The 14431-nt window shown below is 57.1% G+C and overlaps 1 protein-coding gene across 2 annotated transcripts; it reads right to left on the bottom strand.

The window, feature by feature from the left end:
• Positions 1-1535: 1535 nt before the first annotated feature.
• CARD10 (caspase recruitment domain family member 10) lies at positions 1536-14142 on the bottom strand. 2 transcript variants are annotated; one of them, XM_080576785.1, is made up of 21 exons: positions 14001-14142; positions 12404-12622; positions 11907-12044; positions 11298-11623; positions 9979-10161; positions 9526-9681; positions 9319-9444; positions 8967-9161; positions 8753-8875; positions 8237-8352; positions 7996-8036; positions 7481-7601; positions 6837-7017; positions 5908-6031; positions 5341-5581; positions 4994-5063; positions 4805-4904; positions 4552-4710; positions 2991-3112; positions 2565-2680; positions 1536-2340 (listed from the first exon to the last, which is right to left on the bottom strand). In XM_080576785.1, exons 1-21 carry the CDS (start codon positions 14005-14007, stop codon positions 2133-2135), a joined length of 3072 nt encoding a protein of 1023 aa, XP_080432911.1. In that variant the 5' UTR covers positions 14008-14142; the 3' UTR covers positions 1536-2132. The 2 variants fall into 2 exon arrangements, with proteins under 2 accessions (XP_080432911.1, XP_080432912.1); XM_080576786.1 differs by having other exon boundaries at positions 8237-8349.
• Between the last annotated feature and the right edge of the window lie 289 nt (positions 14143-14431).

The raw sequence follows: 14431 nt of genomic DNA, 5'->3' as shown, positions 1-14431 counted from the left end.
GGCTATTACAGCTGGTAATTGATGCCCAGGGCTGCTAATTGCATTCTGCCCGTTTACCTAACCCGTGACTCATTCCTCAGAGCATGCAGCTGCCCCCCCAGGGACATAAATGAGGTGGGCTGGGCAGTGTGCAGGGCAGTGGGGGCGTAATGTTTGCCTTGGAGCCCTCTGCCCCGTTTCTCACCCGTGTCCAGGACTAGCTGGAGCTGGATTTTGAAAGCCTAGGGGGAGACGAGACGGATAAAAAGAGGACCTGAAGAAGGCTAGGAGCAGGCAAGGCAGTGCCGCCTAGCGCTCGGAGAGCCTGATAGTGCCAACCTGCCTCCCAACACCACCTTTCTTTGCCTCAGTTTCCCTCCTGAAGGAAGGCCCAGCAAAGCGTTTGGAAATGTCTGGTTTATTTTTTGGGGGGTAGCAGCTGCCCAAAGTGGGGGTGCTTGCGCTTAACCCCCCGACCCTTTATGGCCAAGGCCATAAGGCTGGTGGTGGCTCCAATGCTAGCAGGGGCAGGAGGAGCTGTCAAGCTCTGAAACGGTGCCTCATGGGGAGCGTTTCCCCTGGGTACTCGAGCACTACTTTTTCCATGCAAAGATGCAGGCCCCAGCCTCCTTCCCCTGCAAACCCATTGCCTGGGCGGAGGGGAGCTCGCTTTGGGACTTGTCTTCTCATCAGCTCAACAAGAGCACCGCTTTGTTTGCCTGCAGGGCACCCACCCTCCCGGGGCAGCTGTGCTGGGATGCTTCCACTTAGGAGCTTTCAGCTGGAGCCCTGTTACACCAGTCCCCTCCATAGCTGCATTGCTCCAGGGCAGATCTGGGACTTTGCTCTACATTTAAGTGACTGCAGGTTAAAGTCTTTTCTTTTTCCTTTCCTCCCCCCTTCCCTCTCGTCCTCGTAAAAGACACAGGCAACTGGTTTAGAGCCTGAAATAACACCTCACAGGGGACCCCTGAAGTTAATCTTTGCTTGGAGCTTCAGAAGTGCATGGCAGTAGCAGTCCCCTAATTACAGGGGTGAGGAGGACACAGGAGACCTCAGCCTCTGATACTGGTGGCCCATCTTTTCCCATTGACCCCAGCCCTCTGTCTGGTCTCCTGCGCCATAAAGTCCCCTACAGCCACAGCCCCCATTTTCCTTTTGCATCTCCCAGGAGAGACCATCTACCCTCCAAACGCCTGTCCTTGTCCCCCAGGAGGACAAGTAGCTGGCTTGTCACTTCATGATAACTGGGGTATGGAGAGATATGAAGCTCGAGGAACCTTGGCCAGGACATCAAGCGAGCTTTTCCCCATTTCCTAGGGTGACCTGCCTAACATCAGCACTGCAGAGAAGGAAGGGGCTGAAAAGCAGAGGGCAAGTAGAAACAGGAGGGAACTTGGTCTGTGGCATGCTCAGCCTGTCCTCTCCCCACACACCTCTTGCTGCCCTGCAACAGAGGAGCTGGGCAGATGGGCCTCAGCTAAAGGAGGAGAGAAACACCCCCGTGCATCACCCGACCCTCCCCCTTAACACACGAGTCCACAGCCTGCCACCCGTTGCCGTTATGAATGGCATTTAATTCTCCTTTACACGCGGGTTGCCAATAAAATGGCCCATTAATAATTTACAAGCAATAAAAAGTACAGCTCCCATAAAACGAGGGTTGGTTGCGTCTTAGTGTCAGTGCGGCCGCGGCGGGGCGGTTGCAGACGAGCCGTGCCTCCTGCTCCACGGGGCAGGAGGTGAGGTAGAGGAGGACCCGGAGCACACGGTGCCACGGGGCAGGGAAGACGGAGGTGATGGGGAAAGGGTTTCAATGTGTACGTGTGTGAGATATGCTCCTGCACAGCCTGATCTCACACGGTTCCCCCATGCTCCCAATCTGACCACGTACCAGAGCCAAGGGCCCAAGGTGATGGGGGACAGCCCAGGAGGCATCCAGCGGAAAGGTGGAAGGAAGACTTCTCTCCAGTAAAATATGGAAAGCTCAGGCTGGTGGGTCAACACGTGTTATGCCCCCAACTCTTTATGTCCTCAAGGGGACCCACAAAGCCATATGGTGCCTTTGCTGCTGCCATCCCCCTGCGGAAGGTGGACACGCTACCTGGAGGAGCCCGAGGACAGCTCTTTGGGAAGGCTCTGCTACTCCAAGCTCAGTCATCGCCATCCTCAACCCACAGCGGGCGCGTTTGCTCCTGGAAGATGCAGCCCCGCACCACCTTGGGCAGTTCCTCGGCGTGGCTCCAGGCGTGGGGCTCCACACGGGCCCAGGAGCAGGGAAGGGCGTGGAGAGCCCGCTCAGCACCGCGGCACACCTTCAGCACCTCCGCGTCCCGCTGGCCCGGCTTCCCCAGCAAGCTCCTGGGGAAGACATAGGGACGAACTTTACCTTCATATGGGGAGACGGGGTTGCAAAAACACCAACAAGAGCTTGCTCACATGTGCACAAAGCTGATTTTTTTTGCCCGTTTTCCCTCACAGCAGCCAACCTCAAGCTCAGCCACCTCCTCTCCCTCTGAACAGAGGCAAGGTGTTCTCCATCCTCCCGCGATGCCCTCCATCCGTACCTCACGGTCTTGTCTTACCTGAGTCCCCTGACGTTCTTCTCGGTGACCTCAATGTGGATAACAATGGGGTATATCTCACATTTAATTAGATCCCTCACACTCTGAACTCCCAGCTCGAGCAGGCAATGTTTATTCTGGAAGGAAATTGAATAGATTTACTGATTTAAATGGAGAAGAAATAGCCCCAGCCCCTGACAGCTGCATTAAATCAAACTCCATACTGTGAAATATCATTGCTTTTCCAATAGTAATTCCATTAAATGTGGGATTTACAAGCAGGGCCAAGAGGGAAGGGGAGAATTGAAGAGCAGGGTCACCCACTCCATCACAGCCAGCCCGACCCAAGAGCAACCCAACCTCTTGCCCTGCTCAGTTGTCCCATCCTTGCCTCCCACCCGAACAGGGTGCCCCGTCCTGGTCCTCTCCCCCCAAACCATTCAGCACCTTCTCCATCGCCTCCCGGATCATGCGGATTTGGCCGCTCTCCTTCCACTCCTGGGGGCCACTTTTAGACAAAGAGGGCTCCTGAGCATGGGCAGCACTGGAATGCTCTTCTGCCAGCTTCTCTGCAAGCCAAGAGGAGCAGGAGAGATGAAGAGGGAGGCATCATCCCCTCATCCCTCTTGCACATACTTTCTACCTCAGCTCCTGCACGCTTGCTGCGGTGCTGATACTTGAGTTCAGTGTTTATGGATTCTGGAGAGCGAGTCTAATTACACAACATTACACGTTGGCATGGGTCTCCTGCCGCTTTCTGCTCACAGAAAAAGCAAGATATAGCAGCTGAAGACCTTGCAGGGCAAGAGCAGCTCTTATGTTGTGGTACAGCAGCAGCCAAAGCCAGCTCCCAGCCCTGATTCCCCCCTTCCCCACTGTTCCAGCCCCTCCTTGATGAAGCACAGCAGAAAACGAATCATTTTATTTTGCCAGGTAAGTTTCACAAGTTTCTTTTAGGGGCAGCAAGCTCCTGTGGAAGATCATCTGGCTTGCAAGAGAAGAGCAAGAGAAAATACAGGCAATAAAGAAAAGAGAAACATCTCAGGGCTCTAAGATCACCTTCTTTCCTCACAACCGCCAAAACTAGCAGGAGAGAATTGAGTTGTTTTTGGTTTTACATCCCCTGCTGCAGTAAATGACTTCAAAGCATGTTCCTGTGCAATGTGAGGGGGACCCTGCAGAGGGCTCAGTAGGATAGGATATATGGCCAAGTCACTCAGCCGAGAAGCCCGGCGGCCAAAATTGGCAGAGCCATCCTTTTTCAGCAAAACAGATTTTTCACCACCTCCATCACCACCCCCAAAAAGCGTACCGACTCATTTTTCAGTCCCGCAGCTGGCAAAGACTAAACTGTAAACACGGGCAAGGAGAGAGATGGAAAAAGGAGGGGGGGGGGGGACGAGGGATTTGTCCTCTGTGAAAATCCCCTCTGGGGAAAAAAGCCCTGTTCCCCAGCAGCCTATGCAGTGGTGTGTCAGCTTCACGTTGCTGGTGGAAGGAAGGGGACGGCTGGATGCTGCCTTTCCCAGGGAGGAAGGGCAGGTACGAAGTCAACCTGCAGATCCCACCTCAGGCAAGGGCTTCACCCCTGGGAAGAGCCACCCAGAGCAGCAAGACAGTGCCACACCACCCTCTCAAGGAAAGAGAGAGGATCCCCATGGCCCAGAAGACCAGAAGGGAGGGCTGGCTTCCCTTATGGCCAAAGGGACAGGATACAGTTAAGGGAACATCTTGTACTTTGCCCAAAAAACGTTGACCTGTCAATGGGTATTGTATGGGAAGACTGAAAGACACCCACAGTGAGCTGCTGAAGAGACACTTCATGTCCTCTCCAAGAGCCCCGTGAGACCATGTCTCATACTTCAGGACCAAGAGCACCCATTCTTTGAACTGGGCTTGCCAAGGCCTCCAGAGAAGTGACCTCCTTGAGCAGCACCTTGGCTTCCCACCACATGGCTAAGGAGTGGCAGGAGATAAAAAGGGAAAGCAGCCCCTCATTGCTGCCTACCTGCTGGGCACACGTGGAAGTCCAGGCGAGAGGTGGGCAGGTCCAGCAGGTTCCTGATGAGCCGCGGAGCAATGCAGTTGGGTGACAGCACCACGGGGCGCGGTGTCTTCACCACCACGGGGTGCACCAGGCTGTAAGGCTTCAGGCTCCTGTCCGGGTCTGGAAGACAGGAATGAAGAAGAGAAAGCCAAAAAGGTGAAAACATGACAAGGTCCCCAGGGGTGACGGGGCAGGTGTGGGGGTAACAGCTCACCTGAGCAAGGGTCCAGCCACAGCTGCTGAGGGGGCTGGCCTGGGCTCTTCTGTGGTTTGGATCTCACCAGGCGCAGTTGGTCCAAGGCCCGTTTCTTTAGCTGAAGAGGAAGGGAGAGCAACAAAGCTGAGAGCATAGCCCAACAAAAACGTGTTAAAAAAGCTCTCCTTGATGGCTTCTCCGGCTTACGTTATTTCTGTGGCTCTTCTGCTGCCCAGGCAGGTGGCTCTTCTCCTGGATCTTCAGCAGCTGGTGGGCCCTGAAAAGACGAAGAGGTTTCCCTCAAGCAACTCTGGAGACCTCAGGGACTGTAGCCAGCTGTGACGTTCCCCAAAGAGACCTCCTGAAGCACAGCCTTCCTCCCAGTCTCACAAAGGCACCAAAACCCTACAGATCTGGTCCCCAACACTAGGCTTGGGCATCCTACACTATCAAGAGGCCAATCCACATGCCTCAGGACTCCTTGGGGATGCTCAACAGAGAGAAATGGGACAGGTAGCCCAGGTACCCCTTTGCTTTCCTCCTCCCCTCGTTACCTGCTGTAGTTGGGCACCGTCCCCTTGTCCAGGTCCCGCATGGTCAGGGGGTCAACACGGGAGCAGTACCACTCCAGCCGCCCTTTGTGCATGGTGTCCGTGACGTGGAGGATCTCCCGACACTTGACGCAGAGCGCGTAGGGGTCTGACGACTCCAGGAGGGGCAGGTTGGTGCGGACATAGAACGAGTCTCCAGAAAACTTCTTCCCTTCCTCCAGGGCTTCCCGCAGAGGCTGGTATCCTGCAGCGAGAGACGCAGGTCACCGCAGGTGGGGACACAGTAGACCACCATCACCAAAGAGATAGCCAAGTTTCCAGCACAGCTTTGAGGTTATGGGGTGGGGTGGGGGTGCAGAGGCAAACAGACAGAAGGTCTGTACCTCCATCCTGTAACTCAGAGGATGCACATGTCACACCAGACAGGGCAAGTAACTGGAGCTACGGCCAACCCCGGTGTCACACCTAGTGGCCTAGGACCAAACAGGAGAAGAGAGAGAAGAGCTGAGAGGTCAGGAAGGGAAGCAGAGAGCTGATGCTGGAAGGAGATCCCAGCTGCCAGGGCCTTACCCTGCAGGTCCAGCTGAAAGACCAGGCGCGAGGGCTCATCCCAATGCAGCAGGCTCAGGTAGGCGACCTCCCGTGTGCAGTTCTCCAGCGACAGCACCTCCTCCTTCAGCGACGGGACCCTCAGCTGGCAAGGAGCAGATGCCATTAGACCCAGGGGCTGGAAGAGCAGGCTCCCCCCCAGCTCCTCACCCATCAGGGCTAACCAAGAGATGGCACAGGACCAGGGCAAGCTCTGCCTGAGGGCAAGGCATCCTCATCAGCCTCTGATTCCCTCCTCTGCCTCTGACATAGCTGCTGCCAGCCAGCCCCCCCGGTTTGGATGCTGGCCTGCCTTGAAAGCAAACGTGTGTGCACAAACATGTGCAGGAGTGGAGGCAGGGAGGCTGGTTTATTTCCAGTTACAGGTGGGATATCAATTCGAGTACCGTGGCTGTATTTCAAGTGGTGTCATTCCTGCCAAAACAAATGCCCTTCCCTCCTTCCAGGAGCTTTCTTCAGAGCAATTATTCTCTGAGAGGGTCACGAAGGCCTGCGAGATCTCGCTCCAGAATTGATTGTTTTGCAACAGGCATGCGCAGGATGCAAGAAGCAAACTGCTCTGCAATACTACAAGGTGACAGGCAGCTCCGGGGACACACAGCCATATTGCTGTCTTAATCCTCGTGACTCCTTTTTGTTTTTCTCCTCCTGCAGCTGATGGAAGCCTTTCAGAAAGCCTCGGCACCTTTGCATGTGCAGGTATGTTTGAGTGCAGAGACCTGCGTGCCTGTTCGTGCTGCATCAAGCTCTAGGCAAGGAGCAGGATTGGGAAACGAGAGAAATGGAGGTGGACTTCAAGCTGGCCAGAAGCCAGTTTGTACCAGGGCTCGCTCCCCACTCCTTGCATCCCGGCTGCACCGCAAATCCCCAGAGCCCGTTCCCAGACCCACCTCAATGAGCCGGCAGCCTTCCTTGAGCCCTGCATTCTCAACCTGTGAGCCTGGCTTGACCCACTGGACGAAAATCCCTGTCCTGTTCCCTCCGAGGATGGAGATGTCCGCTCCCAGACTCTTCTCCTGGGGCGACAGGTTGCCGGTGGGACCCATGCTCGTGAGCTGCACCACCAGTGACCTGCCAAGGAGAAACACCAGCAAATGAAGCTCGCTGCTTTTTCTAAGGACCAGATCCCCATGCCTTGTGCCCAGCTACAGCATTTTTATTATATTAAACAATACATATCATGCAGAGCTCACAGTCCATCACCAGGGCATGTGCATGGAGCTGGTGAACCCCCCATCCCGCTCCACCCCACCAGACCTAATACAAAAGCCAAGCTGGGGTCCACCAGTCCTGTCCCAGACTAGACAGATTTGTGTCCCAGGGCAACATCCCCATCCTTCCATAACATTTGGGACAGGACAGAAAAGTGGGATCCTGCTAGGAAGCAAGGAATATAGCATCTTCATTTCTCTGCTCTCCTGCTGGCAGAAAAGGGCCCACAGGAGGAAGAGCCTCCCAAGCGTGGCCCCCCAATATCATGAAACCCCCTCCAAGCAGCAGGCCCATGGTGCCCAGCTCAGAGAGCAGCAGTCACCTCCTGGTGACCTCCTGGCGGCTGGGGAGCGTGGACAAGCAGATCTCCGACTTCACCCTGGCGTAGGTGCTGCTGGAAGAGGAGGAGAAGGCCCCAAGCGAGATGCTAGCGAAGCCACTGCCTAGGAGAGAGAGCAAGAGAGAGAGGGGGCACATCACCTCTTGGAGCACTGCAGGGAGATCATGTTCTCAGGATGGCATGGAGATCAGCCACCAGCATCCACCACAGGCCACGCCAGCACCAGGAGATCCACAGCCCATCACCCAGAACCGATAACACCCCAGGGGGAAGGCATTGCTCTCTTCTCTTTCCTACTCCCCAGCTCCAAACCGAGCTCTCTACCAGCAAAGCTCTCCACAAATCAAACAGAGCGGATGGAAAGAGTTACCTGCTCTGCGGGGGGACAAGCTGCACAAAGTGAAGGTGTGAGGGAGGCTCAGCTCTCCCACCCCTCTCCCCCCAGACACCACTTCTTCCTAGGATAAGCCCTTTGGGGAAGGTCCCCACCCTGGTACCTGTTGCATCTTCAATGCTGCTAAAGGAGCCACAGGACAAGCTGCAGAGGAGACACAAAGGTGAGGTGAGAGGCAGCGGCTTCTCCAAAGCCTGTTTTCATCCCGTTCTCACCCCCATCCCCGCAGCTTTCCCCCAACCCTGACACAGAAGTTCCCACCCTCAGCCACACTCCAGGTTCCCAGAGCCATCCTGCTCGCCCCCCTAGAGGAGGCCCAGGCTCAGGCAGCCCCCAGCAGTCACCTTTTGTAGGGCATGCACCTCTCTTCCCGCTGCCGCCGGAGGATGGAGCCTATGCAAGGAGGGAAGGGGAAGGTGGAGAGGCGGTTGATGTCCTTCTCGCTGTCGGGGGTCACCTCCTTGGGCAGAGTGAGAGAGAGACTCCTGCTTACACCAGCACCCAGCACCCTTGTCCTTATATCTCACTCCTAGCACGTCCAGGGGCACAACCAGCCTGTGGGACTTCCCACTTTGGGGGGCTCAGGGGATGAGGGTTTGAAGATTTGAAGAATCAGAGGGAAATGGGCAAGAACCTGACCCCATTAAAAACAGTAGGATATTTGCTACAGGGTATAAAATAGTTAGGATTGCTTCCCTGGGGCATGATTACAGAGCTTGCTGGAGAGGATAACACTTTACACGGGGCTGCTGATTTCTAGGGTGCCCCATGGTGACCCTGCTCCAACACCTCATGCCCTTGCAGGGCTGTGGGTTCCCACTGCTCCCAACGGGAACAGCTTCCCACAGCCAAACACTCACCATGCTCTGAATGGCAGAGTCCCCCAGCGCGTCCACGAGCCCACTCGTGAAGCCAGCAGGGTTATCCGCGAGGCTCCAGGTGCTGCTGAGGTTGGAGCAGAGGGAGTAGGAAGAGCTGCACATCTAGGAGAGAAAGGAGCCATCATCCCCTTGCGTCCCGCCGAAAAATTAGCCCTGCCTTCCTCGCTGTGCTTTCCTTTCCCACCGCCCTCACCTTGCCCAGGCTGCGGTTGCCTCTGCAGCGCTGCAGCTGCGCCTCCAGCGTGCTGTTCAGCCCTTCCGCCTGGCTCAGCTTGCTCAGGAGCTCGTCCCTCTCCTCCTCCAGGGCTCGCACGCGCTTGCGGTACTGGTCCTTCTCGATCAGGCTCTGGGAGTACTGCAGCTGCACCCCGTCCCGGCTCTGGATAGCCTGCAAGGAGCCAGGCTGAGAGTGAGACAAGGAGGCATGCACCATAAACCCCCTTCTCCCACCCTGGCGCTGCTGGAGAAGACCCACAGGGGAAGGAGAGGGTACCCCGAGCAGACACAAGAGCCCTGCTCCTGCCGGCAGGTGGAGAGCATTTCACCTGGTCACGCTCCTTCTCGATCTCCTCCAGCTGCAGCAGCACGGTGTTCATCCGATGCTTGTAGAGATCGCAGTCCTTCTGCAGCGTCCGGTACTTCAGCTGCAGGTCTTCCACCTCCTGCAGGTACTGGCAGCAGCAAGCAGCGAGCGTTAGCCGCTCTCAGAAGCGACTGCATGCGGGGAAGGGGTTGGTGATGGATGCTTTTACCTTATCCCTCAGCTCCTCGGCCCACTGCAGCTCGCTCTGCAGGGAGTTGAGCTTCTGGCAGAGGTCCTGCCGGTCATCTTGGGCTTCCTTCCAGTCATGCTCCAGGATATCCAGCAGGATCTGCTCAGAGCCCGGCACTGGGACCTCGCCTGGAGCCTGGGAGATGAGGAGGCACCGTCACCACACTGCAGGCACCGAGAGAGCTCCACACCAGGGCAGTGCCCAGCTTGGTGGCTGAGTAATGACAGCGCGACTGCCCTCATCATTTCTGTGTGGATCTACTGTGCCCTCAAAGGCACAGGGCGATGCTTGTGAGCACACCCAAGGGTCACAGAGCTGGAAAGAGGGACCCATCGCTGCCCAGACCCAGAGGTGACAGTAGCCGCCCTCCCAGAGAGCCCTTCCAGTCTCAAGCTTTCTGTGATTCTGAGCCAGCTGTGCCCTGTGGGGTACCTGCAACGTGCCCTGCAGCTCCTGCAGCGATGCCATCAGCCGCTGGTTCTCAGCCCACAGCTCGGACACGGTGTCGGGGTGGCCCCGCTCCTCCGCCTCCCGCTGGGGCACCGCAGCTGCCTGCTTCCTCAGCAGGCTGCACTCCTCCTCCAGGCTGGTGACTTTGCATTTCAGCTGGTCCACCTGAGGGATGGGGAACAAACGTAGGCTGGCACACGTGCCCCGGCACCTCTGCCTCAGCGGGAGAGTGAAGCAGAGAGGAAGCTGGGCAGAAAAATGCCTTGGAGGCCAGGAAAGCAAGGGCTGGGCAACCACATGAAGGAGCTTCAGCCGGGGCAAGGTTTGCACAGCTGTGCACAAAAGCTGTTCCTTGCAAGACGGAGGAGGAGGATGCACATGAATTGAATTTTTGCATAAACACTTTCAATCTCCAGCTCCTCTCTTTGCACAACAACTTTCTTGCTACCTCAGGGCATCCACAGTGCAGCTGGCCTTGACCCTGGGGAGACCAGGGGCCTCTGGTGTGCTGCCAGGGCCAGCAACTGAGAGTGTCCTCAAAGGCTTCCCAGCTCCTGGAGCAGCTGAGAAACAAATTCACAGCAGAAAAACCCACTGAAGGCAATGTAGGGCAGGGGGGGTGAGCTCAAGGGAAAGTGGGCTGGGACCTCGTGGTCCACTCGGCTCCTAGAAGTGTTTCTCCACCCCACAGTCACCCGCAAGCAATTCACCTCTCTGCTCTGAGGGGGTCTGGGAGAGCTGGCACAGGCAGGCACGCCAGATAGAAAGCAGGGGAGGATCCTGGCACGGGCAGAGCGGGATGGGGAATGAGAGGCAACCACGGGGCTGCACGAGGAGCGCAGAGCAGCAGGAGGAATGCCAGGAGGCACCTAAGTAGCTGGATTATTAATAGGTTCAAGGTACTTTGGTCCTTGCCCAGACAGGAAACAGGCGCATGTTTGCTGGAGGTGAGAGCTTGGCAGCCAGAGTGCAGTGTCACGAATCCCTTCAGGTATGCAGCGTGAGTCTCGGGAACGTCAGCAGAGGACGAGGAGGCGGTAGGGAGTGTCGGAGCGGGGGAAAAATGGGCTGACTCGCCGCCAAAGTGCCAAGGCATGCCGAGCAGCTCCACGCCGTACGTGCCCAGGGCAGAAAACACATGCAAGGGCATCTCAAGGTGCCAACGGCCGAGCTGAGCAAGGCACCACCCTACGCACGGACATCCACGTGCACCCCTCTGAGCCGTGCCACCCCCCTCAGCCCCCCCGTGGCTGTGGGACCCGCTGCCCACCCCGCTAAAAAGTCACCTCCTGGCACCCTACCGCCAGCTGCAGGTCCCGGCTGCGCAGCACGGCCATGTTCTTCTCCTCGCAGAGCTGAGCATAGCGCATGGCCATCATGTAGTTCTCGTCCTTCAGCCTCAGCAGCTCCACGCTGTTGGAGTCCCACTCCTCCCGCAGCCGCTGGCATCGCTCCTGCACCTTCAGGAGCTCCTGCAGCCGCTGCTCCAGCCGGGCTTGCTCTTGCTCCATGGCTTGGTTTTTCGCCTGGAGCTGGTGCTCCTTCAGCAGGTGCTCTTTCCTCTGAGCCCTCATCTTCTTCACCTCCATCAGCAGGAACTGAGTGAGTCCCTCGGGGCCTTCTTCATCTGGAGGAGACAAAGGAGAATCAGGTCCTGATTTCCAAGACAGGGGTAACCCCAAAAAAGCAGCCCGCAAATTTGTAATGCACCAAGGCCCATTACACACAATTCGGTCCCCTTGGTTTTTTACACACCCATTTGGTTCCCCTCCTGCCAGATCTTAAGCAGAGCCGTCAAGGTTCGCCGCTCGCAGGTAGCGTGAACCTGGGTTTTACGCATGCATGCACCCATGCCCACATTGCTGGCCCTTCCCAAGCAGTCGAAGGGAGGATGGAGCACCTGGCCCTACCCAGGATCATGGAGCAGCGCTGGGCTGGCTCCCTCCCTGTGAGCCGGGTGTAGTGCTCCGGGTAGTAAAACTCCAAGGACTCCAGGAAGGCTTCGTAGCCTCGCTTCCCGCGGCGCCGAAGGATGTCCATCAGGTAGCCTGGATAAGGGATAAGGAATTAGCACGAGTTCCTTGCAAGCCAGAGAAAAAATAAATAGGCATAGTCCAGCTTCATGATAGAAAATAGCCTCTCCGATTCTACTTCTCCCCACGAAATGGATGGGCTGGAGAAGGGAATGGGGTGGGAGCACAGCCTTCACGTGTGCACACCCAGGAGGAGACACCACAGAGGAGGAAACAGAAATCTGGATGCACGTCATCTCATGGACCAAAAAAGCAGGGGCAGCACTGCAGTATGAGGGACCAGGAGGTCAGAACACCTCAAGCCTGTGAGCATCCACTGTGTGTCAAGTACAGGTTGCCCCCCACAAACCAGACCCATCTGTGTTTTCTCCTACCTGTCTGGTTGCTTTTGCAAGGGAATCGGCACGAATTCAGCACCTCCTCTTCATCCTGCTCATCTATCACGCGGCACTGGCGCAGGTACGGGGTGAGCTTGGCAGGGTTCAGGGAGCGGGTCAGCTGGTGCCGTGCGCTCTCGATCTTCTCCCAGATGGCATCTTCTTCCTCCTCCTGCTCCGAGAGGCTGCAGGCTTGGAGAGAGGCATTCTCCAGGGCTGGCAGGATAAAAGGAGAGAAAGTCTGAGTGGTGGAGGAGCACAGGGTGAAAGGTATGGGAGAATGAGTCAAGGTATGATCCTGCAAATGATTCAGTCTTGCATCCAGGACTCAGATACTTCAGAAGTCATCTTATACACAAATCGGTTCAGCAGGACCTTGATGTGTTCCCCTACCACCTCAGACACGTAGGAGGCAGAAGGCAGCGGTGCACAAGGTAGTTAAGAGTGCGTACAGTGGGAAGCCTAGGGAAGATGTCACCTTCAGCCCTGCAGCATGGAGCAGCTTGGCTGCAAGTAGCCGAGCCAAATGGGAATGTCAAAAATGTGTTTTCCATGAGTCTCCCACACATGGGTGTGGAAGCTGGAAATACTCGGCAACAAGGCAAGCTTACTCTCAGCCAAAGCAAGATGCATCCCCTCAAGTCAATGGCCCCAAAGCCCTTACAGCAGCGGTGAGCCTGCCCCATTAAGCCCTGCAGGCTGTGATGGAGCAGGTACCCGCAAGAAGCTCCCTCCCCACCTGGGTATCCGCTCAACCAGCCCATCCATTTTCATTTGACAAAGAAAGCCCGCTTCCCCAGCCAGCACAGATCCTTTTAGCTGGCAAGATAAAGCCAACTCCTCGCCAGCGTGCGCCATCACCTCCCCTCCGGTGCTGGCACCACGTCCAGCTTCCTACCCCAGCCACACAAACCAAACGTCCCCAGCGGCGGTGCAAAGGTTCACGGTGCATGAAAGCAGAGGGAAGAAAATCTCCCGCTCTTTTTCTCTTTATTTCTTTCCCTTTTTTTTTTTCCCTGTGGTGAGGCTGATATCATGCTATTTCAGCCAGCCAACTCACACAGCGAGGAGGACGGCCGAGAGAGCCGCGCTGAAGTTAATCCTCCAAGCAGAAATATGGGGTCTCGGGGTCTGCTGGATGCAGGATAACAGGAGGAGAGGACTGCCGGACACACTAAAGGTACTCAAGTGTCTGATTTCAGGCACCAAAGGGCTTAGGAGCCTAAATACTGATAGAGATCTGGATCATTCCAGTTCCATTCAAAGGAAGCTGAATAGGGAAAATAATCTGCATTTCTTACAGAGTTAAGAGACGAGTAGGTGGGAAGACCAAGAGCAGGTAACAGAAGCCGTGCTGTTTCGAGCCCAGCCGCCTCTCCGACCTTCAGACCAAAGCGGGGCTCGGCAGGGGGCTCCGGGGGGAGGGGGGTCCCGAGCACGCCTGGAGGCGCTTTGGGAGGAATGGCGAGGGGAGGAGGAGGAGGAGAGGAATGAACTGCACAGCACAGCCACCAGGACAAACCCCCCCGGGGCAGCCTCCGAAGGGGAGGAGGGCTGCGGGGCTGAGCAGGGGGCGCAGGGGGGGTCCCCTTACCTTCCATCCCGGCTCCGCGCCGCCGCCCGCTCCTGCAGGTGTGTCTGGAGCGGCCTCCCCACCCCGCTGCACCTTTCCTCCTCCTCCTCCTCCTCCTCCTCCTCCTCCTTCCCTCCCTCCCTCCTCCGCCCGGCTGGGAGGGCAGGCAGCCGGCTCCCCCCCCTTTCCCTTTCCCCAACCAGCCTCTCCCCCTGCCTCTCCCCCCCCCCGTCTCCGACCTCCTCCGGCTGCTCCTCACCTGGGCGAGGCGGGGACGGGTCCTCCTCTGCCTGCGGTCCCGTCTCCTCTCCGCCGGCAGCCCCGGGGCTGGAGCTGCTCTCCGGAAGGATGTGGCTCGCCAGCAACTTCTCTTCCGAAACGCAGCCGGCTTCACCTCCCCGCAGCCTGCCGGGGGAAGGGGGTGCCCGGCTCGGCTTCCCCTGGCCGGGGAG

This window comes from Anser brachyrhynchus, assembly GCF_964034855.1.
Source record: "Anser brachyrhynchus genome assembly, chromosome: 1".
Lineage (NCBI taxonomy): Eukaryota > Metazoa > Chordata > Aves > Anseriformes > Anatidae > Anser > Anser brachyrhynchus.
This window is presented reverse-complemented; position numbering and strand designations above follow the sequence as displayed.

Bases quoted from the DNA above. Each gene is read 5' to 3' on its own strand.
- CARD10 (XM_080576785.1), bottom strand. The intron at 8,876-8,966 runs GTGAGGGCGGTG...TTTCTCTCCTAG, and splicing joins GCAACCGCAGCCTGGGCAAG to ATGTGCAGCTCTTCCTACTC. The intron at 2,341-2,564 runs GTAAGACAAGAC...TGTCTTCCCCAG, and splicing joins AAGAACGTCAGGGGACTCAG to GAGCTTGCTGGGGAAGCCGG.